The sequence below is a fragment of the Sander lucioperca genome, chromosome 4, assembly GCF_008315115.2.
Source record: "Sander lucioperca isolate FBNREF2018 chromosome 4, SLUC_FBN_1.2, whole genome shotgun sequence".
NCBI classification, from domain to species: Eukaryota; Metazoa; Chordata; class Actinopteri; order Perciformes; family Percidae; genus Sander; species Sander lucioperca.
This window is the reverse complement of record NC_050176.1, coordinates 12,108,283-12,135,737: the sequence shown is the minus strand read 5'-3', so window position 1 is coordinate 12,135,737 and position 27,455 is coordinate 12,108,283. Positions and strand designations below refer to the sequence as shown.

Here is a 27,455-nt window from a genome sequence, read left to right as displayed (position 1 = left end):
CAGAGGACTCACTGTGACACATGCTAACCAGAAGTGTTTGACTGTGAGTTTAGTAATAGGAAATGGACTTCATCAGTGAGTTAATCTGAAGAAAACTACAGCTCAGCTTGTCAGTTAGATCAAGTGAGTGTCAAATTATGTTTATTAAAACTGCATTGTAGTAAAAACATTGAGTTTATGCAACAACTTCAGAAAACTGAAAAACGTGCTGACCATCACGAAAAAAACGTGTATACGAATCAATAGATTAAATTACGTGAACATTTCACAAACTGCCGTGAGACTGGGTTGTCTCTCTGTGAATATTACTGGAATATACAGTAGTGTCATGCTCTAATTTACTAAAATGACTCACTTGAATATTTCAGTTCATCAAATGTTTGGAACTATGTGTCAATGTTGTTTTTATATCCTATTTATATAGTGCAAAAAAACCAATAGCGGTCAGTTGTTGCATTTTGTTTATTTATTCACTTAAACTAAAGGTGCATTCATGAAGGTAACTTACATTTGGGGTATTTACCTTGTAGGGGAACTGGTTATCATGACTACAAGTCTTATATTGCAGGTGTGCAACAGTTATATTAACAATAAGCAATCATAATGAATGTAAAAGTAAAAGCAAAAATGTAAAATGTAAGTTGAAGAAATGAAATAAGCAATGACAATAAGTACTTAATATAACTGATAATAATTATAAAACAAATCTGTACAAATAATTATGTTACTGTAGTTTTCAGTAAGCCAATGAAAAGGTTGGACCATAGCGGTACGTGAATATGTGCTGGATAACTGTTAATTGAGATACAAACAGGATCATTTGGGTACAGATGTGACCCAAAAATGCAAGGTTTGATCACAGATGTGCATGTTGTTCATCTCCTATTGGCTTTAATGAAAATTTGATTACAGTAGATATCATCTGCTGTGGTGACGTTTTGGTACACAGAATCTTGTTCGGCTTCACCTGCGTCATCATGGTGTTGACAGGCGCTCTGTGGTTTGGAGGTCCGCTGCTTTGAGTACGCTACGTCTTGATTTTGATAAATCTAAAAGAGAATCAGCAAAAATAAACAGACAAGAGGGTGAGGTTACTCAGATGAGAATTCGTAAAAAAAATATGCACATGCAAATGGCCAAATAATCTGCAAGTTGGTCATTGCATTGGCTCAATACTTGTCTCAGAGCAAAACACCTTTCCATTTAAAGGTCAGACTGTTACGGAATTTGGTGTGACTTTTCATTGGCCAAATGATTATTAATAATTTTGGCCATGAATTTTCCTGTAAATGGCAACCAGAGAAGTCATTTTCACACACTGACCTTTCTTCTGATGCCGTCATGCGGCCAGAATGTCCACTTGCGCCCAAGAAATATCAAACTCTAATGGGCATATTATCCTCAAATTCTCTGAGCACATTCATGCTCTCAAGAGGACAAACCCCTTCAGTTTTAGATCCCGATCTTTTCTCAACCACCCCCATGAGCCAATTTTGTCTAAGCAGTATTAAGATAGTCAGAACATTAGACTATCATGTGTAGTATATTTAGACACAATGTGCTTAGCAAATTTCACTGCAGTCTGCTGTGAAATTTGTTAAGCACATTTTTTTTTGGAAATGCACCTTTTGATTTTGATGATCCCACTTCTTTCCCACCCTAAAAGCAAACTTTACATATTGAGCCCCACTAATAGAAAAAATCACCACTTTTTGTGTCCCACACGTTTGTAATGTGGACCATAATGAACATTGCAGCGTTTTGTGTCTATTAACAAGGCTTTGTATTTTAGTTTTCTTACATCTGCTACACCTATCACTTCCTCTGTTTCTGCTGTCTTGGTTTTGTTTCTTTTCATGTTGCCTCCAGCTCCTTGAAAACACACAGCATAAGAAATGGTTAAACAAGTTGTGTGCATGCATATGTGTATGTGTTTCCCTGTGTGTGCATGGTTCTGTGCATGCATTTGTTGAAACATACCTTTGTAACATTTGTATTTATAAACTGTGACCAGGGCAGATGTCAGTATGAGCAGCACAGCGGGCACAATGAAACCCACAGAGTAAAAGAGTGCTGCATCTGGGGGAAAAAAACAGAACAGAGTAAAAATATACACTTCCTGAAAACACACAGCCACGCACAGGATGCACGCATGCATGCACGCACGCACGCACCTTTGATCTCTTTTCCAGGGATAGGTGTTGCTTGTGATCTGACAGGTTCCACCATAGTGAAGGTAGGAACCACATTGATAGTAGACATCACAGTGCTGGTCTGCTGAAAGTCTGTTAGAGAAAGTTTCTTAGTACACAAAATATTCTTACTTTTAGTAGCAGTGGGGCTTCGGGGATAGCAATGTTTGTCGGTCAGTTGGTCGGTCCACCAACTTGGTCCAAAGTGAAATATCTCAACAAAAGGAATTGACATGAGATTTGGTACATATATTCACTTTCCCCAAACAAAGAATGAAAAACTACTGCATGGACTGGCACAAACCATATACTATACAGCTTCTCAATTGATGTATCTAATGATTTTAGTGCTCTCCCTTGCTTTTCCTCTAGCCCACCTTCAGTTTGTCTCAACAACTGTTAGATGGATGATTATGCATTTTCATATAGACATTGATGTTCCCCAGAGGAAACAATGAATTTATATAATAATGTTATCTCCTGACTTTTCATCAAGCTTAATCATTAAGTCCAATGTTTCCAGATACTAGCAAAAAAGATTTCCGATTCCAGAGTCCCTCAGCGTACTTCATGGTTAGTGCTATATTCATCAGTCTATAGTTTCAGGATTCAAGAAGGAAGGAGGAGGGATTAAATCCATTATGCCATGGTGTCATGATGCATACCTAAGCTGAACCAAGTTTATGAAGCGGATATCAAACCCCTTACAGCTACAGTCATTTTCACTGTCATATATTGAGCTGTGTTCTCCGTCTCTCTTACTCTTCAATATCTTACCTAGTGACAGTTGAATCTTGGTGTAATTACCAACACTCCACTGTGAGTCTGAACCACACCAGTATGTCCCAGCATCCCCTGCTTTCAGCTCTGTGATCGTCACTGAGAAAGAGCTGGATGTAACATCATCTTGCAGCATGAACCTGCTTTGACTCGTCATCATGTCTTTACAGTTTTTGCGGTGGTCTCCCTTACAGAGGAACTTCCTGTTATCCCTGTGTTGTGGTGGATAGGGACACTGCATAGTTACTGGCCGTCCCACAATGCCGCTAAGTTTGTGTGACATCACACAGCACCACTCTGTCAAACAGAAAGAAGATCAGCCAACATTGCAGCCTGTATTCAGCTCAGAATAGAAATTGATCACATGGTTCCACTTTCCTTCAACTGTTTGTTATATTTTGACAAATCATCCAAGTGTCAAATCAAACCTTTGTTTCGTAAACCTTTTGTATTTTGTTCTCAATATCAATTTTACAGAAAGTGTTTTCTAGCTCATTTACATTCTGTGAAAAATAATAGTTTACTACAATATGATGAGGTCGATCTTTTACCTTTGACTTCTAGCTCAAAAGCAGAGAAAACATCCAGGCCAGTGTTTCTATGGACACCACAAAGGTACGACCCAGAATTATTTTGGGTCAAACTGGTAATGGTCAATGTGAACTTCCTTGATGCCATGTCATCTGTAAGTGTGAACTGTCCCTTTTGTTTGTTGTCAGAGGAGATTAGTGCATGCTGCAGACACACGGAGGGCTGGTTTCCTCTGCAGATGTACTTCAGGCTGTTCTGGTACTCAGACTCATACGGACAACTGAAGGACACTGAACTCTCCTCATAACGTTGGACTTTGGCGGAATGATCACAACAGCTGTCTGTCAGTAAAATTAACAACATCACAGACTTTTAGAAGCACAGATATGAGAATTCAGATTCTTGAGTCAAAGACGCAATATCACACTGTAAAAGTATTGGCTTTAAAACATTGACTAAAGTAAAATCTTATGTTATTGTTTGCTAAATGTAGTGAAAGCATCAAAAGAATAAGTGCTCATTATGGAGGCAGAACTACTCCTCTCATGTATCCTTTATTGTATGCCCAAATGACTGCAAAACTTAAGCAGCATATTTTATGTTTAGTGCTAATTAGTGAATATTAGCATGCTGACATTGTGGTAAACTATGTAAAGATTACACCTGCGAACTACACACTCTGCAAATCAAGCTTTGAGTCATCAAACTACGTATGTTTAAAAGACTATATACCCTTTCTTTGATGGAATATAAAAGCTAAAAGCTATGAAGTTTGCTATTATTTCATAGTCTATAGTTTCAGGATTCAAGAAGGAAGGAGGAGGGATTAAATCCATTATGCCATGGTGTCATGATGCATACCTAAGCTGAACCAAGTTTATGAAGCGGATATCAAACCTTTATAGAGCTTACAGCTACAGTCATTTTCACTGTCATATATTGAGCTGTGTTCTCCGTCTCTCTTACTCTTCAATATCTTACCTAGTGACAGTTGAATCTTGGTGTAATTACCAACACTCCACTGTGAGTCTGAACTACACCAGTATGTCCCAGCATCCCCTGCTTTCAGCTCTGTGATCGTCACTGAGAAAGAGCTGGATGTAACATCATCTTGCAGCATGAACCTGCTTTGACTCGTCATCATGTCTTTACAGTTTTTGCGGTGGTCTCCCTTACAGAGGAACTTCCTGTTATCCCTGTGTTGTGGTGGATAGGGACACTGCATAGTCACTGGCCATCCCACAATGCCGCTAAGTTTGTGTGACATCACACAGCACCACTCTGTCAAACAGAAAGAAGATCAGCCAACATTGCAGCCTTGTATTCAGCTCAGAATAGAAATTGATCACATGGTTCCACTTTCCTTCAACTGTTTGTTATATTTTGACAAATCATCCAAGTGTCAAATCAAACCTTTGTTTCATAAACCTTTTGTATTTTTTTTCTCAATACCTATTTACAGAAAGTGTTTTCTAGCTCATTTACATTCTGTGAAAAACAGTTTACTACAATATGATGAAGTAGATCTTTTACCTTTGACTTCTAGTTCAAAAGCAGAGAAAACATCCAGGCCAGTGTTTCCATGGACACCACAAAGGTACGACCCAGAATTATTTTGGGTCAAACTGGTAATGGTCACTGTGAATTTCCTTGATGCCATGTCATCTGTAAGTGTGAACTGTCCCTTTTGTTTGTTGTCAGAGGAGATTAGTGCGTGCTGCAGACACACGGAGGGCTGGTTTCCTCTGCAGATGTACTTCAGGCTGTTCTGGTACTCAGACTCATACGGACAACTGAAGGACACTGAACTCTCCTCATAACGTTGGACTTTGGTGGAATGATCACAACAGCTGTCTGTCAGTAAAATTAACAACATCACAGACTTTTAGACGCACATTTATGAGAATTCAGATTCTTGAGTCAAAGACGCAATATCACAATGTAAAAGTAATGGCTTTAAAACACTGACTAAAGTAAAATGTTATGTTATTGTTTGCTAAATGTAGTGAAAGCATCAAAAGAATAAGTGCTCATTATGCAGGCAGAACTACCCCTCCCATGTAGGTGCAAGCGGCGTAGTTGGTTAATATGGAGCTATTGAAAAATATTGTATTTACTCAAAGTTACTAAAACCCTGAATCAATTTTATAGAATGTCATATATTTTGTATATAAAAATGAATCTGCAAAGTAACTAATTCTGTCAGATAAATGCAGTAGAGTAAAAGTAATATATTTGCCTCTGAAGTGAAATTAAGTAGAAGAGTAAAGTAGGAGAAAATGGAAATACTCAAGTAAATTACTGTGTAAGTACCTTGGAAATTCTACTTATGTACAGTACTTAGGTAATTGTACTTAGCTACAGTTCACCACTGTAAATGTGTCCAATTGTTTGTTCTACCATAATACATTATGGTGACAACTCTTAGCAACTAAACAACAGTAAGGTTAGCTAAGTAATGCAATAATTAATTTTTTACTTGTCAATGTGGAAATTTAGCAATGAGGCTTATTTATTTATGCACGTACCTTGTCCTACTTCCAGCATGACTTCAGTGTAGATATCCTTTCCAGTTCTGGTAACCCCACACCAGTATTTCCCAGCATCCGTATGACGCAAATCAGAGATGGTCGCTGCAAAGACTCGTTTCTGTTTGTCATCATGGATGGAGTATCTGTTCTTCTTTGCTTCTGTTGTCGTAATAAGAACATCACCACTCCCACAGTCATTCTTGCACAGGTACTTCTCATAAGACTCATAACCCTCTCCATAGGTACAAGAAACTTTAACTTCTCTCCCTTCATACCCAGACACATGAATTAACCCTGCTGCACTCCTCACACAGCTTAGAGCAACTGTAAAGAGAAGACATGAAATAAAAAACAACCTGGAAACGCAACGTCATTAAAACTTTTCATGTTTTTTTTTATTTCAGTTAGGCAGCTTCACTGAACACATAACGTGCATTTTAATGTGATGAGAAGTCTATGATATAATTGTTATTGTTTCATGTAGACATAAATCAATGCTTGCTGTGTTACAACTGTATAATGAAATTGCAAAGACCACCAGTATCAAGGTGTAGTAATCTGCCATATTGAATTAGAAAACAACAAGATATATTACTATATATTACTAATGAAATAAGAAAGAACTTACTGCATAGGGTGAACAGCAGGCTTTGATGTCTCCACCACCTCATTTTATTGCATTACAGTTTCAAAGAAATAGAAACTGCAAAATCAATGTTGCCAATATAGAAAATGTTACACCCACATTGTGTCATACCATGCAAACCCTTTCACTTCTTCATTTAGATCATGTTTATCAACCTTGACCAATCACTGAATTTCCTGTCTTGTACAAACTTGCAATGACTGCTATGAATCTGTAAAAGAGGGTACAAAGAAAACATTTTCACTTCCACTCAAATTAGGTGGGTATGATTTAATATTTGTATGAAGTACAAACGGTTCAAAAACCGAGGTGAGTGACCGAGGAAGAGATGGAGTGATCCTGCCCGGAGGAAGCCCAGGGCCCCCGTCTGGAGCCAGGCCCAGATGGAGGGCTCGTCAGCGAGCGTCTGGTGGCCGGGTTTGCCACGGAGCCCGGCCGGGCACAGCCCGAAAAAGCTACGTGGCATCCATTTCTCCATCCCACGGGCACACCACCTGTGGGAGGAACCGCTGGGGTTGGGTGCGCTGCCACACGGGTGGCAGTGAAGGTCAGGGGCCTTGACGGACCAGACCCGGGAAGCAGACGCTGGCTCTGGGGACGTGGAATGTCACCTCTCTGTGGGGGAAGGAGCCGGAACTTGTGCGGGAGGTGGAGCGCTACCTGTTAGATCTGGTGGGGCTTACCTCTACGCACAGTCTCGGTTCTGGAACCATACTCCTGGATAGGGGTTGAACTCTTTTCTTCTCCGGAGTTGTCCAGGGTGTGAGGCGCCGGGCGGGTGTGGGGATACTCACAAGCCCCCGGCTATGTTGGAGTTTACCCCGGTGGACGAGAGGGTTGCCTCCCTACGCCTGTGGGTTGTGGGGGGGAAAACTCTGACTGTTGTTTGTGCATATGCACCAAACAAGAGTTCGGAGTATTCGGCCTTCTTGGAGACCTTGAATGGAGTCCTGCATGGGGCTCCAGTGGGGGACTCCATAGTTCTGCTGGGGGACTTCAACGCGCACGTGGGCAATGATGGAGACACATGGAGAGGCGTGATTGGGAGGAACGTCCTCCCTGATCTAAACCAGAGTGGTTGTTTGTTGTTGGACTTCTGTGCTAGTCATGGATTGTCTATAACGAACACCACGTTCGAACATAGGGATGCTCATAAGCATACTTGGTACCAGAGCACCCTAGGCCAAAGGTCAATGATCGATTTTATAATCGTTTCATCTGATCTGAGGCTGTATGTTTTGGACACTCGGGTGAAGAGAGGGGCGGAGCTGTCAACCGATCACCATTTGGTGGTGAGTTGGGTCAGGGGGTAGGGGAAGACTCTGGACAGACCTGGTAAGCCCAAACGGGTAGTGCGAGTAAATTGGGAACGTCTGGAGGAGGCCCCTGTCCGACAGACTTTCAACTCACACCTCCGGCGGAGCTTTTTGTGCATCCCTGTGGAGGCTGGGGGCATTGAACCCGAGTGGACAATGTTCAAACTTTCCATTGCTGAAGCTGCGGCTAGGAGCTGTGGTCTTAGGGTCTTAGGTGCCTCAAGGGGCGGTAACCCACGAACACCGTGGTGGACACCGGTGGTCAGGGAAGCCGTCCGACTGAAGAAGGAGTCTTTCTGGGATATGTTATCCCAGAGGACTCCGGAGGCAGTTGCAAGGTACCGAAGGGCCCAAAGGGCTGCAGCCTCTGCCGTGAAAGAGGCAAAGCAGCGGGTGTGGGAAAAGTTCGGAGAAGACATGGAGAAGGACATTCGGTCGGCACCAAGGTGCTTCTGGAAAACTGTTCGCCACCTCAGGAGGGGGAAGCGGGGAACCATCCAAGCTGTTTACAGTAAGGATGGGATGCTGTTGACCTCAACTGAGGAGGTAATAGGGCGGTGGAAGGAGCACTTTGAGGAACTCCTGAATCTGACTAATACGCCCTCTATGGTAGAGGCAGAGCTGGAGGATGATGGGGGATTGTCGTCAATTTCCCTGGTGGAAGTTGCTAAGGTAGTTAAACAACTCCACAGTGGCAAAGCCCCAGGGATTGATGAGATCCGTCCAGAAATGCTTAAAGCTCTGGGTGTGGAGGGGTTGTCTTGGTTGACACGCCTCTTCAACATTGCGTGGAAGTCTGGGACGGTGCCTAAGGAGTGGCAAACCAGGGTGGTGGTTCCCCTTTTCAAAAAGGGGGACCAGAGGGAGTGTGCCAATTACAGGGGTATCACACTTCTCAGCCTCCCCGGTAAAGTCTACTCCAAGGTGCTGGAAAGGAGGGTTCGGTCGATAGTTGAACCTCAGGTTGAAGAGGAACAATGCGGATTCCGTCCTGGTCGTGGAACAACGGACCAGATCTTTACTCTCGCAAGGATCCTGGAGGGAGCCTGGGAGTATGCCCAACCGGTCTACATGTGCTTTGTGGATCTGGAGAAGGCGTATGACCGGGTCCCCCGGGAGATACTGTGGGAGGTGCTGCGGGAGTATGGGGTGAGGGGGTCCCTTCTCAGGGCCATCCAATCTCTGTACGACCAAAGCAAGAGCTGTGTCCGGGTTCTTGGCAGTAAGTTGGACTCGTTTCAGGTGAGAGTTGGCCTCTGCCAGGGCTGCACTTTGTCACCAATCCTGTTTGTAGTATTTATGGACAGGATATCGAGGCGTAGTTGGGGTGGAGAGTTTGGTGGGCTTTCCTCAGGAGGGTGGCTGGCATCTCCCTTAGAGATAGGGTGAGAAGCTCAGTCATCCGTGAGAAGCTCGGAGTAGACCCGCTGCTCCTTCGCGTCGAAAGGAGCCAGTTGAGGTGGTTCGGGCATCTGGTAAGGATGCCCCCTGGGCGCCTCCCTAGGAAGGTGTTCCAGGCACGTCCAGCTGGGAGGAGGCCTCGGGGAAGACCCAGGACTAGGTGGAGGGATTATATCTCCAACCTGGCCTGGGAACGCCTCGGGATCCCCCAGTTGGAGCTGGTTAATGTGGCTCGGGAAAGGGATTTTGGGGTCCCCTGCTGGAGCTGCTACCCACGCGACCCGATACCGGATAAGCGGACGAAGATGGATGGATGGACAAACGGTTCCTTTTAGTTTATAGTTATCCATAAAAGTAAATTAGACGTTCAATCATTCCAATCACAAAGTGGCACTCTATCCAACCTCATACCTCAATATACTAATAAGGTTCATGGTACATCAATGCAGTTGGACAGTTAATGAATGTTTACCTCATTTAACATTACTCATAATATGAAATATGCCCTGTGATTAAATCATTCAATATATTTTCTTGGTTGGCAGATATCATTTTCACAGTGCTTAAGACGCTTGGTTCTTTTTTGAGCATTTACTCCTATAACAGGCATGTCACTTTCAAAATAAAAGAGATTCAGCACACACAAGTCTGCATTATAGTACACATGATGTGGTGACCATCTTGTTTTTGAAAGAAAGTTCTTTCGAAATTTACTAATCAAATAATACAGGTTAAAATAAATGTAAATGAAACAGTGTAACTCCAGTCTACTATGTGCTTCTAGAAGCAGGATAAATATTATTCAGAAGGTACTCAAAAGGTAAAAGCAGCCTACATGAAATACATACTGAATATTAACAACTTGTAATTCTTATTTTCCCTGTGTGGCAGTAACATTCTTCTCTGGGGTTGTACACCTTTAATTTCTGAAATCAACTACTAACTAACTAATATATCATTACATCACACCAACCGTAAAACAGATTTATTCAAATATTAACTACAAAAGTCAATAACAGACATTCTCCAAGAAACCTGCCGATACTTGAGTAGGACTCCTTTTAATGAGTAACCTGATAAAATCAGTGGAGTGCCTCTTTAACCCCCAAGCAGGAGACAAAGGAAATTTCCTTCGTATTTTTCATTATACTCTCTTTAATATTTCATAACACGCAGCCAATGGTTTTGTAAAGTTACTCTTTTATATATAAATTGTGTTATTCAATTTATTAATGTGGCAATAAAAGTCATTTTTAAAAACTTTAAATATAATTTTATAAATCCATTTACAATGTTATCTATATGTCCATCATGTATTACAATTATTAAATGGCACCTCTGTGGTTTTTTATGTTTTTAAATAGTGTTCCTGAAATTACAGTAGCACTGAAACTTATATTTAGTAACGTAATAAAACGACAGAAACACAGTGGCACATAGTTGTCATTCTAGTAGTATACAATGAAAATAATGTAAGATCTGTGATTAAAATATCTATTTTATGTCTATATGTCAACTTCATTGAGTGTATCAATCTCTGTCAAGACATCTTGATCAAAAATATTTTTTTTTTACTTTGGACCCCCCTGTAGAAACCAGACATACTTACAACCTAAAATATTGTGCCACCGTTTAAAACTACCAACCCCACCCTGGCCAGCGCATTATAAAATGCATTGGTGGTATATGTGGGTGAAAGCATGCATATATTTTCCCTGACCTCAGCCATTCCCTCGACTCCAGCTGACCACTCTGCTGTGCCTCTCCCATACTGCAGCACAAACCGTTTCCATATCTTACACACTCTCACACCGAAAGGTTAACATTAAGACCCCTGTGTGGAGGGATAAGTGTGTCCCGAATTAGCCAAGATGCCAAGGCAAGCTGAGCTGTTGCCAGGTTAGGTTGCCAAGGGGTGTTGGGTGCTGCTATGGTGGGTTGGGTTTTCTGCCGTGTGGCCTGTTTGTATGTCGACAGTGCGCAGGACACGTGTGTTGTGGTCTTCTCAAACTACCCGAGACACACACACACACACACACACACACACACACACAAAGACTCAAGGGTCCTGCAGGGTGGCTGAGCTTGGGTGGTGCTGCATATCTGGGCTCATGTTACTGTATCTTCCACTGTGGTCATCAAAGTTGTAGGCCTGGTACTTATCAGACCAGTCTAACTCCAACGTCTGCTTGGCCTCTCTGTTCATCCTGACACACACAAAGACGCAAACCGAAGGATGATAATTTAGTTCTCTGTTAGAGCTTCAAAAAAGAAGACATTATGTGGGTTTGCATGACAGGTTGCTTAACCTTCAGGAAACGGGTTTTGACACTCACTTGAACTGAGTGACAACCTGAGCTCTAGTTCTCTTCAGAAGAGCCTGGATGCTCCTGATCAAGTCCACTTCCTGTAAAACACACGGTCACACTTCTTGTTAGTGTGTGTTACAGTGAGCCCTCTGCTGGTGATGTTTTACTGTTACACCTAGTTCACTACTAGACACTTGATAGTCAAAATAGCAGGAGCACAACAACTGAGTTATTTTATTGGGATCTACAGATTATTTTTTATTCGATCGGTCATTTAGTTAATAAAACTACTCATCTCAATTTTCCGACCAACAGTCTAAAAGCAAAATATATAGATGTATGTATACATATTTAATATAATTTAGGAAAAAGAGTTGGCATTTTGCATGAAAATGGAAACAAACGTTAAAAATAATAATTTTCACTTCACTAATCGTTGCAGCTCTATTATTTTAATTTGAAAAACTTATGTCTCCCAATAAGTATAAATGTGTCCATTCCCAAAGTATCCCATTAATGATTAACAATGAGTCAATATTGTTAACTAATGTTCACCACATACTAACTATTGTTAATGTCACTACATACAGTAAGTAGGCCTATTAATTTAACTTATTCTGGGAAATATTTGCTGTATTCTACATTTGTCCTAGTCCTTATAGCTAACTATTATTTTATGTAGCATTCTATTCTTTATTTGTTGATCATTAATATATTGCTCATATTACTGCTTAAATTTCACATTTCACAAGTAGACCTATATTTCATATTTTTCCATGCAAAAAAATTACGTCCTGTCTCGCACACAACTTCATAAACTTTATTATAAAGCATATGGTTACCTTCACCAGCTCCTCCTCCACAGTGTCTCGGACTAGGTCTGCTCCAGGTCTCCTGGCCCTGCAGTTGAGATTATCGGTGGCGATGGCAAACGGAGTCTCGGTGGCGTCCAGCGCCTTCTCCAGCCTCGTTTTCAGCGCCAGCAGTGACTCTGTGTCGGCCAGCAGCTTGTGTTAAGAAAATCTAAAAAGACGTGATCGTTTGATTTCTGAAGAGGAAGGAGAGGCTTGGGTCCAATTGAAAGAATTAACAAAAGGTTTAATAAACAACATGATGAAAATGACAAGACAGAAAGCAAATGTTACACTGCAGCTAACAGCGGACTGAATCATGCTTCTCCTTGGAGTCACATAAAAACAGTCTTGTGACATGACAAAACAATACAGTGCAAGCAGCGGACATACAGAACATGCTTCCTTGTGGGGTCACAGTTTTGCAGTCCTGAATCCTTCTCAGTATTCCAAATTTATCCTAAAGAAGTTGAGGGTGGTTCCTCAAATGACATCTCTCCCTATTGGTCAGATGTTTTCTCACGATAAGGTCCTACCTCTGAATTGTCAGGTTACTCCAGGTCAAGACAAAGGTCATTTATCATGGTAGTGCCAATTCTATTCAAGTTTACAGAGATATGCATTTCCTTTGTTCTAATCAAGTCTGGCCCAACAGTGGGTGGCTCTCAAACGGCTTGGGAGTCCGTGTACGTTTTGATGTTAATTAAGGCTAGTCAGTTGATTCAATCTAGCTGTAGGGAACATTATGTACATTTAAACCAAAAGTACATTGTTTTCATAACATAAGCATTGTTTTAACTTTTTAAAACCCAACACTTGTCGACGTGCCGCTTCAGCTCAGACTTCCAGTAGTGGGTCTCTTGTAGTCTCTCTCCCAGAAGACGTGTTCCCACGGCCTGGGTCTTCAAAGTGGCAGCCTCAGTGTCCTGGTGCAGAGTTTTGGACTCTGGACTCTGGATGCTCTGGGCTTCGTGGTGGTTGGTACCGGTGTTACACCGAAATCTGTGACCCATCGAGATCGGTGTCCCCCTACCTCAACCTGAACCAAACCCTTGTCCCTAACCTTAACCACGGAGGGGGGCGCTACGCTTTTAATAGGAGGGACACAGATCACGACGTGTCACAGATTTCGGTGCAACACCGGCCTGCTGAAGCACGGTGCGGTAGTTTGAGAACCATTCAGCCGGATAGTATTTAGTGGACCTGTACCCCGCTGTGGCTGAACCCGAGGACGGCTGCGGGACATCCGGCTCTACATGAGGGTCTCTCACCGGGACTCCCTGAGCCACTGCTCTGTCATAGTGGGGTCTTGACACTAAAACCTCAGAGCTAATTTTTTTTGGACAATTAAATTAGACTACAGCTAGGCTATGCACAGTTTCCACAGTCCTGAAGCAAACCCAGCTGTATGTTTGTTTGGTGTTGCCTGGTTACATGTTGGTAAGAGCAGCTCCAGCAGCAGCTCTGGCTCAGGTGATTAGTTATCAAAGCTGATAGGGATTAAATGGCAATTTCAGTCATTAATTTAGTGTAACAAACACAGTAGGACATATGAGCTATACGGTTTCATTATTATTGTATTGTTACTGTATTGTAATTGTGACAGTGTTTTTGAGGACACTCTTTGTCGGGTATAGGATGTACTGTTATGTTTTGTTGTTATACCAAAACAAATTTCAAATCAATTGGTTGCAAGTGCGGTTGATATTGGAATACATTATTAAATCTTGAAAACATGTTGAAATCTCTCAAACCAGCAGGGTTTTATCAACATGAGATCATTGATTCATATAGTGTGAAAGCTTCCGAATGACTATATGATTGCTTTAAATAAATGTGGCTCTCTAATTTGGGAGCAATAGTTAATCAGTTATATGTCACCTCACAGCAAGAAGGTTCTGGGTTCAAACCTGCCGGCCAGGGCCTTTCTGAGTGGAGTTTGAATGTTCTCCCACAGAACACAGAAACACAGAAAACAAATCAATCAAAAAAAGTGGGGCTTAAATAAACTTCTTTTTTCTTCTTCTTTCAAAATACATTTAATGTGTTTTACAATATGTATCTCCTGGGAAATATTTTCAGTGAGCAATCATAATGAGTGCAAAGGTAAAAGCAATAGTGTAAAATCGAAGTTAAAGCAATTACTTAGGCAATGAATAGAAGTAGCCTACTTAAAATAAAATACCTGATGGTAATTATTAAACAAATCTGTACATGTAATTATTTCACTGTAGTTTTCAGCAAGACTTGGACCATAGCGGTATGTGAATATGTGCTGGATAACTGTTATTTGAGATACAAACAGGATTATTTGTGTACAGATGTGACCCGAAAATGCAAGGTTTGATCACAGATGTGCATGCTGTTCATCTCCTATTGCCTTTAAATTTGATTATAGTAGATATCATCTGTTGTGGTGATGTTTTGGTACACAGAATCTTGTTCATCATCATGGTGTTGACAGCTGCTCTGTGGTTTGGCGGTCCGCTGCTTTGAGCATGCTAGGTCTTCGATTTCATAAATCTAAAAAAGAATCAACAAAAATAAACAGATAAAAGGCAATGTGATGAGATGAGAATCTCAGATGAGAATTCCTATAATTGTACACGTGAAAATGGCCAAATAATCAGGTTGTTGGTCATTTAATTTGCTTAATACTTTGCTCCAGAGCAAAACATCTTTCCATTTACAGGTCAGATTGCTGTGAAATTTGGTGTGACTATTCATTGGCCAAGGAAAATAATTACTAATCATTTTGGTGACCCCCCCAACATTTCATCTAGCACCACTGGTCATGTCACCAGAGTGGGAGTCTTGTGCACAGTTGTGCTTTGACATAAATGCGGTAACATGAACATGAAGGAGTCTTTATGAATGTTTATGACTGTTGTGGTGTCATTCCATAAATGATGACGACTTTAATTCAAAGTTAAGTTAGCATTGTTTGAGATGTTTGTGTTATGACAACTTGACATTAAGCAAGACAACATAACTAATACTGTATACTGTACTGTCATAAGTGGTGGGTTTTTACATTGGATTTCATGAGACTATTATAATTGCGTGATGAATATTTTCTTTGACCTCAAGCAAAGTGAAACAATTTGGATTTGTCATTAAAGGACAATTCCGGCGCAAAATGAACCTAGCTAGGGGTTAATAACACATGGGTACCGAGTCGACCGTTCTCTGGGATATGTTTATGTTTATGTTAAAGGCGTTCGTCGTTCGACTGATCATGACTGCTTTCCCAAGATGGCGCCTGCCTTTATACTGAACGGTACTGTCTTTATAAACTATGTTTTTAATAAACTGTCTGTTCACTTACAAAGTTCTCAATGCTTCGCTTTACATGTAGGGACCCTCATTACGCTACCATGGAAGTGTGGTGCTATTTTGAGCCTTGTTAATGGTATAGAAATAGAGATTTCTTTTTACTTTAGCATGCCCCGACGACTAGCGTTACAAGCTAATTACTGTTTTGCGCTAAAACTGGTCACATTTGATTAGCATGAAAACATATCCCAGAGAACGGTCGACTCAGTACACATGTGTTATTAAACCCTAGGTTCATTTTGCGCTGGAATTGTTCTTTAAGATGTCATAAAAGTTATAAGATCAGTTTGACGACCGAGGTGATTTAGGAGCTCTGTCTCTCAGCTAACTAAAGTTAGCGGTTAGCAACAAGTACAGTACTCCTAAATCACCTCTGTACTGTATTCACTATCGTCAAACTGGTCTTTTATCTTTTATGACATCTTAATGACCAGTGTTGGGCAAGTTACTTCCAAAATGTAATACATTATAGATTACTAGTTACTGTCATTTGAGAGTAATTAGTTATATTACAATATTACTGTCTCTGAATTGTAATGCGTTACACTACTTTTGCATTACTTTTGAGTTACTTTTACCAAAATAACAGGGGAAGTTTGATTTGGCAGCTAGCTTGTGAATCCACTTTAATACATCATAGATTATTCATATTTTGTATAATTAATATAAATATGCAAAGTAACTAAAGCTATAAAAAATAGATAAGTAAAACGTATAATAGGCAATTAGGAGAAAATGAAAATACTCAATTAAAAGTACGGCATTGTTGTAAAATGTTTGTTTATAGCACTTGAATAAGAAATTCATGTTGTTTAGTTTAAAACACTCTAAAGGAAATGTTCAATTATAGTGTGATTAAAACTCACTATTTACATTATTTACAGTACTTGATTTACAGCTGATTTGTGAAAAGGTAGCCTACACAACCTTATTTAACAGTAATTTAGTATTACTGCGAACCGTCACAGGAAGTGCTTTTTATTTTGAAGTAAGCTACACGAGTTGCCTGTTGTGTATGTCACTGCCCGATGTGAGTCGAGTGCAGATGTGAGTCGCGCATGCTCAGATTTAAACTGTTTACATCATAACGTGTCATACTGAAATTTGTGAAATCTATAAAATAATAAACGTTTCTCTTTACATACAATAACAGAAGATGGTAATCATTTCAAAAACGTTGTAGCTATCTATGACTGTTTGGTTGCTAACGTTAGCTCAAAATGCCATTCAAGTGACAGCCTTTGTTGTGTTTGATTGCTAACTTTTAGCTAGCAGTCATTTCAAAAACGTTTTGGCTATCTATGACTGTTTGATTGCTAACATTAGCTCAAAACACCATTAAGTGACAGCCTTTATTGTGTTTGATTGCTAACTTGTAGCCAGCAGCAGCAGTCATTTCAAAAACGTTTTAGCTATCTATGATTGTTTGATTGCTAACGTTAGCTCATAGACTGTGCGTTAGCTCAAAAAGCCGTTAGCATCTTGTAGGCTACTTGTCGCAAAGTGACGCATGCGCGACTCACATCTGCACTCGACTCACATCGGGCAGTGACAGTGTAGCCTACTCTTGCTAGCTTACTGAGATGCAACATGTCCGTCAGGCTCAAGTTGTTCACTTTCTTTTTTGTAAAACTGCAACATATTGAACAGTAAATGGTCATAGTAAAAGACAAGCGTTTTTGGTCATCATTCGAAGCCATTCCACTACAGGCATAGTTACTCTCCACGGCTGATAAAATGCAATGATATTTACGTGTAGCAAGCCTCAACATTAATTCCCGACATGTTTATATCAAGCACACGCGCGCGCACACACACACACACACGCGCACACGCGCACACGCACACACGCACACACACACACACACACACACACACACACACACACACACACACACACACACACACTTAAAGCTTATTGTGGGACTGGCTCTAGTGGCTGTAATTCTGCACCAAGGCTGAATTTCGGGAAAAAGACTTCAGATACATTATTAGGAGACCACTAAGGCCTATATAAAAGCATCCAAAAAGCAGCATGTCATCGGACCTTTAAAACATAACTGTTGGTTCACACAGATGCACACACACACACACACACACACACACACACACACACACACACACACACACTCACCTTTGATCTCTTTTCCAGGGATAGGTGTTGCTTGTGATCTGACAGGTTCCACCATAGTGAAGGTAGGAACCACATTGACAGTAGACATCACAGTGCTGGTCTGCTGAAAGTCTGTTAGAGAAAGTTTCTTAGTACACTTGGGAAATATTCTTACTTTTGGTAGCAGTTGGGCTCTGGGGATAGCAATGTTTGTCGGTCAGTTGGTTGGTCCACCAACTTGGTCTAGAATGAAATATCTCAACAACTATTTAAGGAATGCACATGAAATTTGGTACAAATGTTCACGGCCCCCATGCAGAGGATAAAAAACTACTGCATAGATGACACAAACTGTTGTACCTTCAGATTGTCACAACAACTGTTGGATAGATCACTATGCATATTTTTTATATAGCTATTGATGTTCCCCAGAAGAAACAATGTATAATACTAGAAAATGCATTTCCTGCGGAAAATGCGTGGGAATGCTGAATAGCTGAATTGCTAAAGCTAAACTGGTTGAATAGCTTAAATCAATAAGAAGATGTTGAAGTAGTGAGAATAGTTGAAAAAGTGGAAATCGTTTTAATACGTATGAATTTCATTAAAAAGTTAAAAGCTTATGCTAAACTGAACTGTTGGCTTCAAAAGTTGAATAATGACAAAAGACGTAGAACAATGTGAGGTCTGAGTATATTTTCTAACTGATAATCACTCACAAATGCAGAAATATGAAACAAATAGTACGAAAAATCTTAAAGCTCAAATGCACTACACTGCTAAAAAATCAGGAAAATTGTTAGAGTTGGAAGCTAAACTGCATTACCCAAGTGAAGAGCTAAAATACATTGTTAGAAAAGCTTGAAGCTGAACTGTAATACTGTCAAAGATGAAAGTTGAAATGAATTACCTAAAACGGCTGAAAGAAGAAATACTTTGTATTATTATCAGACACTGCATAGAACGAAAAAGCATCAATCTAGCTGATATGAGATGTGAAATATATTAGGTAAAAAGAATGGGGCTGAACAAAAGGAAAGAGAGGACAGAGAGAAGGAGAGAAGAGAGGAGAGAAAGAGAGGAGAGCCAAAATAAAACATGAATAGGTGAATTGTTAAAGCTAAACTGGTTGAATAGCTTAAATCCGTAAGAATAAGTTGAAGTAGTGAGAATAGTTGAAAAAGTGAAATGACATCTTGATCAGGGACATATTGACTGATGTACCCCAGTGGGATTCAAACCAGGATCTCCCACACCAAAGGCATGTGCCCTATCCACTACACTATCATCTATAGATCATGAATGTTCCTTTAGCACTTATAAAGCCTGTCTTTGATCATTAATCACCACACCTGCTAATGAGTGCGAGACAGTGTGAGAGAACCGTAGGTTCTTTATGTAGAAATGTGTGGTGAAAGTATGGAGGGGCTGAAAATGTTGGGAGCTGAAGAAAATTTGAAGGATTTAAAGCATGATCTCATTGACTTCAATGTTAAAGGAAAGTGTTAAAAAGCTTAATATTTTAAAAAGTATAAATAGTAGAAAAAAAGTTGAAGAAGTTAGCTGAAAGAGCTGAACATTTTAAAAGTTGAATGGTTTTAATAGCTCAACGTATGCAGTAAGTTACGGAGAGCCAAAAAACGTACGGAAGAGGGAAGAAAAACAAGAAACAAACAGACAGAGAAAGACAGACCGAGACAGAGAGAAACAAACAGAGAGACATGGACAGAGAGAGAGAGACAGAGACAGGGAGAAACAGAAACAGACAGAGACAGACAGACAGAGAGAAACAAACAGACAGACAGAGAGACAGAGAGAGACAGAGACAGGGAGAAATAGAAACAGACAGACAGAGACAGGGAGAAACAGAGACAGATACAGAGAGACAGAGACAGACAGAGAGAGACAGAGACAGACAGAGAAAGACAGAGAGAGAGAGACAGAGACAGACAGAGAGAGACAGAGAAAGACAGAGACAGAGAGACATAGACAGACATAGACAGACAGAGACAGACAGAGACAGGGAGAGACAGAGAGACAGAGAGAGAGACATAGACAGACAGAGAGACAGAGACAGACAGAGACAGATAGACAGACAGACAGAGACAGACATAGACAGACAGAGAGACAGAGACAGACAGAGAGAGACAGATAGACAGAGACAGACAGAGAGAGACAGACAGAGACAGACAGAGAGACAGAGACAGACAACAGACAGAGACAGAGAGACAGAGACAGACAGAGACAGACAGAGACAGAGAGAGCCAGAGACAGACAGAGAAAGACTGAGAGAGAGAGAGAGAGAGACAGGCAGAGACAGACAGAGAGAGACAGAGACAGACAGAGAGAAACAAACAGACAACAGACAGAGAGAGACAGAGACAGGGAGAAACAGAAACAGACAGACAGAGACAGGGAGAAACAGAGACAGAGAGACAGAGAGAGAGAGAGAGACAGAGACAGACAGAGAGAGACAGAGAGAGACAGAGACAGACAGACAGACAGACAGACAGACAGACAGACAGAGAGACAGAGACAGAGAGACATAGACAGACAGAGAGAGACAGACAGACAGAGACAGACAGAGACAGAGAGACAGAGACAGACAGAGAGACAGACAGAGACAGAGAGACAGACAAAGAGAGACAGAGACAGTCAGACAGAAGTGGAACGCAAAAGATGTAGACTAATGTTCATATTACTGCCTGTAGTATTCAAGTTGACTGTCTGTGAAAGGGTTGTCATGGTAACGTATGACCAGTGAAAACCCCCTTTGAAGTCTGTGATGAGATCTCTTTGATCTTTAATCAGGTTAACGACCGTGTCACCTGCTGAAACTGTCACCTGTGCCACACTGGAGCTATTCAAAGACACAGAGCAAGCTCTCAAATAAAGCCTCAGACTGCTAAAACGATAAGGGCTATCGGTGAAATGATGTAATCGTGACCACCACAAGGCCTTTGTGAACGTATTCATGTAAACTTTATGTTGATAAACTTAAAAATGTGGGCCAAAAGTATAAGGCATATCGCAAAACTGAGCACATTGGCTGAAACTAGACACAAATACCTATGTTTTGATGTATAAATTGTGTATGACAATTAGATATTGTGGGCGTGAGAGCAATTTATAGAGAGGGGAGAAAGATATTTTTTTTAAGGTGCTGCACTCTAGCGATGACATCATCCACTCTGGCAGACGCCACAAACATAAAAGAGACTTCAGATACAGTATTAAGGGACCACTAAGGCCTCTATAAAGAGACTTCAGATACAGTATTAGGAGACCACTAAGGTCTATATAAAAGAGACTTCAGATACAGTATTAGGGGACCACTAAGGCCTATATAAAAGAGACTTCAGATACAGTATTAGGGGACCACTAAGGCCTATATAAAAGAGACTTCAGATACAGTATTAGGGGACCACTAAGGTCTACTTAAAAGCATCCAAAGAGGACCATGTCATAGGACCTTTAAATAAGTCTATCATAGTTATTAGTCATATTAGATCAAGACACCATTTCCGGGACTATTTGCACCGTGCATTAATATTGCCACCACACCAGGGGTCATGGTCACTTTCTGCGAGATCCAACTCACACTGTAGATTTTTTTCATGGCAAACATGTTGACATGTTATAGTAGGAAAAGCACAGGTGTATTCAAAACCATTAATGATGGCTGCATTCCACTTAGGAGAGGCCCTGGTATTGTGCATGCTGACTCAATGAAATAGCTTACTGGGACACTTGATGGAATTGAGCCATCTTTAAACACAAGACATAAAACATTACAACAGATAAGATGTTTTCTGTGCCACATTTCGTCTGCTTTCTGTGTCGGAGGAAGAGGCGTGGCTCAGGCACATCATTAAAGGTGCAGTAGGTAAGACTTATAAAGCTAACTTTCTGTCATTTTAGCTGAAACTGAAAAAAAATCCGGCTCCTCTGGCTCCACCTACAGCATGCAGTGTGATTAGCAAAAATCCACTGCAACTTGTTCAGATGTTGATTTTCATTATTATAATTTATACTCTTTATTGATCACCAATGGGGTAATTAAAATTTACACTCTGTTGTTATTACACACTACACACAGGCCTGAAATACACACACACACACACACACACACACACACACACACACATGCTCCGGTCCTTTTACATGCACTAATGGAGAGATGTCAGAGTGAGAGGGCTGCGACTGCTGAACAGGCGCCCTGAGCGGTTCGGGTGCACCAATCAGGGCCAGGGGGGGGGTGTCTAACTGCGTGTCAATCACTGCTCATGCACACGCATTCATTCTACCTTGTGGGGGGGGGGGGAGGAGACCGTTTTGGGCTTTAGCAGAAAAGGGGGAGGGACTGAGAAGTTGTTGATGTTCAAATTTGTTGGCTAAGTCCTGGATCTTCCCAGTCCTACCTACAGCACCTTTAAACCAAAACTACATATATTAAAATCATAGGATTTATTGATTATTCCTAAAACAAAAATGTAAACTGATAATATCAAATAATTCAAGTTTGTAGCTGATTTGACAATAACCAGTGTATATTCTAAAGCATTTCTTCTTCATAAAACTTTGAATTGCAGCTGTGTTTGAAAGGCTCTGTGACACTAAATAAACCTGTTTAGTCTTAAAGTCTAAAGCTACATGAGACTCGTAGTAAACCTGCAAAATCTCCCTGAAAGAAATGCTCTTGTGTTGTTAATTTCATTATTTTCTTTGGATGACCAACATGTACCTCCAGACAAAAACCTATATTTAGTATATTATATTTAACATATAAAATAATTTGAGCTAAGTTATATTTTGGGGGTTCAGGATGCAAATGAGCGTTTGTCCCCTGATTTATACATCAAACTATATTACACATGACTGTAGTGCAACTTAACATTTAAACAACAATAGACTAGCTCAACTTAACCAAATTGCCTCAACAGCAACTAACTAGGATTAATTAAAGAAAACCACAAACAAGGTCCTGGTTTTATACTCACGGCAAACGAGCCCCCAACTTGTTACGACCGGCTCACAGGCCACAACAAAACAGGGAGATGCACAGCAACGTAACAATAATAAAGTGACATTTATTAAATAATGATGCAAACAAGAGAACGATGAGGTGTGATTGTCAGTATCAGCGATGAATGAAGGTGTATGGATGTAATGGAGAATGTGAGGTGCATGTTGTCAGTAGTTAACAAAGGGAAAACTCAAACAGAGAGAAAACATGTTGGTGTGCAGTCGGGAGAATGCGGCCGCCTGGTCTCGGGGCAGGCGGGGTTAAATAGTCTGGGAGGACCGGCCAGGTGATCACAGTCATCTCATTATCTCCTCCGCTACACCTGCAAGTTAACAAGACAAACCACAGTACACATGTACGACAGGCCCAGGGCCGTCACACCAACAAACATCATTTTTATGCATTTATTTTAAAAGATTATTTGTGTAGCTAGTGTTTGTGTGTATGCAGTAGTTATTATATAGTTGTGAGGAATAGTTTCAGTTTTCTCACATCGCCACAGGACGTTTTTCGGGGGTGGCGGCAAGAAGCTTGCGCATAGGTGAGGATTAAGGTGAGGGTGTGGGTGCGCAGACCTCACTCCCACCATCTTCACTCCTACCACATGGACTCCACCTGTGCCTGTCCCCAGGTGCAGGTTTGTCTTTGGGGTTTGCTCCCCTAGCCACTGTACCCTCCCGAGGTAACCCACGTGGCTGTGGGGTTGCCTTCTTCCGCCTTCCCAGCCGTTGTGGTGGTTCTCACACCAACATCTTCCGCCTGCGCTGCTGTTGGGGTCTTCACTATTTACCCATAGCTGGGGCTATTTACCCATAACTGGGACAGTGGTTGACGGGCATCAGGGCGTTTCCACTCACCAATGGGCCTGCATGCCACGTCTCTGGGGCCCACTGCTGCTCCGAGATCCTGTACAACTTAGCCTGGAACCACAAGGGACCAGTTACCATGTGTGCCACGGGGAGGCGTGTACGAGATCTTGGCAGTGGAGAGGCTATGTACCGGCTGAGGAGCCTTACACACTCGGCTCCTCTTTTCGCCCCTGAAAACAAAGGGCTATCCGGTGGCAGTAGCTGAAAGCAGAGAGTGGCAAGCAGAAGCAGCATACACTAACTACAAGCACTGCTACTGCAACACTACTGCACTGACGCATCACACGCCCTGCATGCAAACGCACACACACACACACACACATACACACACACACACACACACACACATACACACACACACAGAGAGACAGACAGACAGACACACACACACACACACACACACACACACACAAACACAGACAGACAGACAGACAGACAGACAGACCCACCCACACACAGACAGACAGACAGACCCACACACACACACACACACACACACAGACAGACAGACAGACCCACACACACACACACACACAGACAGACAGACAGACCCACAGACAGACAGACCCACACACAGACAGACAGACAGACCCACACACACACAGACAGACAGACCCACCCACACACAGACCCACACACAGACAGACCCACACGCAGACACACAGACAGACAGACCCACAAACACACAGACAGACCCACAAACAGACAGACAGACCCACAGACAGACAGACCCACACACAGACAGACAGACCCACACACAGACAGACAGACCCACACACAGACAGACCCACACGCAGACAGACAGACAGACAGACAGACCCACAAATACACAGACAGACCCACACACAGACAGACAGACCCACAGACAGACAGACAGACCCACACACACAGACAGACAGACAGACCCACACAGACAGACAGACCCACACAGACAGACCCACACAGACAGACAGACAGACACTATACAAGTACAAATACTATACAATTCCTCAGCCAGGCAGAAGCCTTTTGTACCACTTCTTCTTCTTTGGCTTTGTCATCATCTGGCTCTGAAGATCTACCAGCTGAGACCTCATGGTGCTCTCGGTCCTCTCCCAGTCCTGCTCTTTTTCCTGCTGAGTCAGCTTCAGGCTTTCTGTGGCCTGTAGGAGGGATGCCTTGTCCTCCTTCCACTGGTTGAGATTACTCTCCAGCTGCTGCTCAGCCTTCTTCAGAGCAGCCATGAGGTTCTTGTTGCTTTTGTCCTGCATCTCCAGCTGGGCTCTATGGGAAGCCTGGGATCTTTCCAGTATCTCCTTTGCCTCTTCGTCCTGTTTTTGGAGAGCTTCCTCCATCTTGCTCAATTTATCCTTCAGCTCTTGAGCTTGAGCCCTCTCAATCTCTAGATAGCTCTCCAACATCACGTTGGTGGTCTTACCTACCGCGAGCATCTGTCTCTCTTTACCAAGCTCCATCTTCTGAGTCTCCACATTGTTTTTAAGGGCCTCCTTCTCTCCCTTCATCTGCTCCAATTCGACCTTCAGGTCTTCAGTAATGAAGTACTGCAGCTCGAGATCTTTTTGGGTTTTTCGCAGTCTGTTGCTGATTTTTCCCAGCTGGGATTTCAGATACTCTGTTTCCCTGGGTGGGGAGGGGACACGTTCAGCCAGAGCCTCATCCAGCTGGGCTCTATGGGAAGCCTGGGATCTTTCCAGTATCTCCTTTGCCTCCTCTGCCTGTTTTCGGAGAGCTTCCTCCATCTTGCTCAATTTATCCTTCAGCTCTTGAGCTTGAGCCCTCTCAATCTCTAGATAGCTCTCCAACATCACGTTGGTGGTCTTACCTACCGCGAGCATCTGTCTCTCTTTACCAAGCTCCATCTTCTGAGTCTCCACATTATTTTTAAAGGCCTCCTTCTCTCCCTTAATCTGCTCCAATTCGACCTTCAGGTCTTCAGTAATGAAGTACTGCAGCTCGAGATCTTTTTGGGTTTTTCGCAGTCTGTTGCTGATTTTTCCCAGCTGGGATTTCAGATACTCTGTTTCCCTGGGTGGGGAGGGGACACGTTCAGCAAGCTGAACTTTTAAGTCACACATCTCCCTCTGCATCAGCTTTTTGTCATGGCTCAAAGTGCTGCCCTCTCTCTGTTGTTGGAGCTGATCGAGGACATTGGCCAGCAAGTCCTCTCGGATGATCAGGTGAACTCTTCCCTCAGATTCACATTGGGTGAGCCTTGCCTCGCTGTCCTTCAGTATACACCGTACTTGTTCTTCAAGTGAACTGAGATAGAAATTAATTTGCGGTTCAATCTCTCTGGAGTGGAATTCCATGTTTTCCAACTTCGTATTCTGCTGACCAGTGTCTTTTCTCTCGTTGCGATGTGCACCTTTGGATTGTCACAGTCAAATGACTCTCTGATACCAACTGCTGTCTGAGTGAATTTGTGTCAGAACTAAAGTTGGGTCCCAGTATTCATAGTGTGTCGTTATGACAACAACAACAACATGTATTCTTATGTTTTCAATCCAAATGGTTATTGATTCTATTCCATTCTATCTTTGATTCTATTGTTGCTATCGTATACCAGTTTGTTTATGTTTGAATATACAGTATGAATGTTATGATTTCTGATGGTTCCTAAAATATGGCAAAGAAAGAACACTTTACGAAATATGGAAAGGAAAAAGATGGATGTCTTTACACAAGAGCAGTACACCCAAGTATGCGCCAGTTGGGACGCCATTTTCTGTAACTCCAATAACCATGTGTGCTCAGCAGCTACCTAATATTTAAGATGTGCATTTACCACAATAACATTTTTTTTTTTTTACTTTTATTCAAACTGTCCAATACTTTTCATGTTGGATTTGAAAAGCCGTTTAGCCCCTGCTCATGTTTATCTTGTACATGTTAAAAGTTGTCGTAAAGGAAGTGAAATATGAAGCTATCTCTTTCCCTCGATGCTGCAACAGTGAGAATGTCCCCATTGTGGGAATAAAGGGCTTTTCACACGGGGAGCCACACTTCACCTGCGTAGTCGCGTGGATCCGCGGGATCTCGCTCCTCATGTGAAGGACAATTCTCAAACATGATATGTCACTGAGTGGCATGTTTTCAGTTTTTAGCTATTTCTATTTCTATTCTGTTGTATATGTTATAGGGTTAGATATGTAAATATGTACATACAGTATATAAATACATTATCTAATGATGTTTCTTTTGTTTGATCATAATTACTGATAAAATAAGACACATTCTATTTTATAGAAAATGCATTTCCTGCGGAAAATGCGTGGGAATGCTGAATAGCTGAATTGCTAAAGCTAAACTGGTTGAATAGCTTAAATCAGTAAGAAGAAGTTGAAGTAGTGAGAAGAGTTGAAAAAGTGGAAATCGTTTTAATACGTATGAATTTCATTAAAAAGTTAAAAGCTTATGCTAAACTGAACTGTTGGCTTCAAAGGTTAAATAATGACAAAAGACGTAGAACATTGTGAGGTCTGAGTATATTTTCTAACTGATAATCACTCACAAATGCAGAAATATGAAACAAATAGTACGAAAAATCTTAAAGC

General features: G+C 41.6%; 3 protein-coding genes across 3 annotated transcripts in view; all 3 read right to left on the bottom strand.

The window, feature by feature from the left end:
• Positions 1-454: 454 nt before the first annotated feature.
• Positions 455-6,772, bottom strand: LOC116042731 (polymeric immunoglobulin receptor-like). The gene is made up of 8 exons (XM_031289048.2): positions 6,663-6,772; positions 6,032-6,358; positions 3,524-3,844; positions 2,970-3,269; positions 2,175-2,285; positions 1,981-2,079; positions 1,802-1,872; positions 455-1,049 (listed from the first exon to the last, which is right to left on the bottom strand). Exons 1-8 carry the CDS (start codon positions 6,703-6,705, stop codon positions 876-878), a joined length of 1,446 nt encoding a protein of 481 aa, XP_031144908.1. The 5' UTR covers positions 6,706-6,772; the 3' UTR covers positions 455-875.
• Positions 6,773-11,456: 4,684 nt separating this feature from the next.
• Positions 11,457-14,127, bottom strand: LOC116042956 (tektin-4-like). The gene is made up of 6 exons (XM_031289441.1): positions 14,120-14,127; positions 13,702-13,886; positions 13,367-13,545; positions 12,549-12,713; positions 11,734-11,804; positions 11,457-11,604 (listed from the first exon to the last, which is right to left on the bottom strand). Exons 1-6 carry the CDS (start codon positions 14,125-14,127, stop codon positions 11,457-11,459), a joined length of 756 nt encoding a protein of 251 aa, XP_031145301.1.
• A 676-nt stretch (positions 14,128-14,803) lies between these two features.
• LOC116042989 (polymeric immunoglobulin receptor-like) overlaps positions 14,804-27,455 on the bottom strand; it is a 32,984-nt gene continuing 20,332 nt past the window's right edge. Inside the window, exon 8 of the mRNA XM_031289473.2 lies at positions 14,804-15,080. Within this exon, the coding sequence (XP_031145333.1) occupies positions 14,940-15,080 (141 nt within the window). The 3' untranslated portion in view covers positions 14,804-14,939. The remainder of the gene's footprint in view (positions 15,081-27,455) is intronic.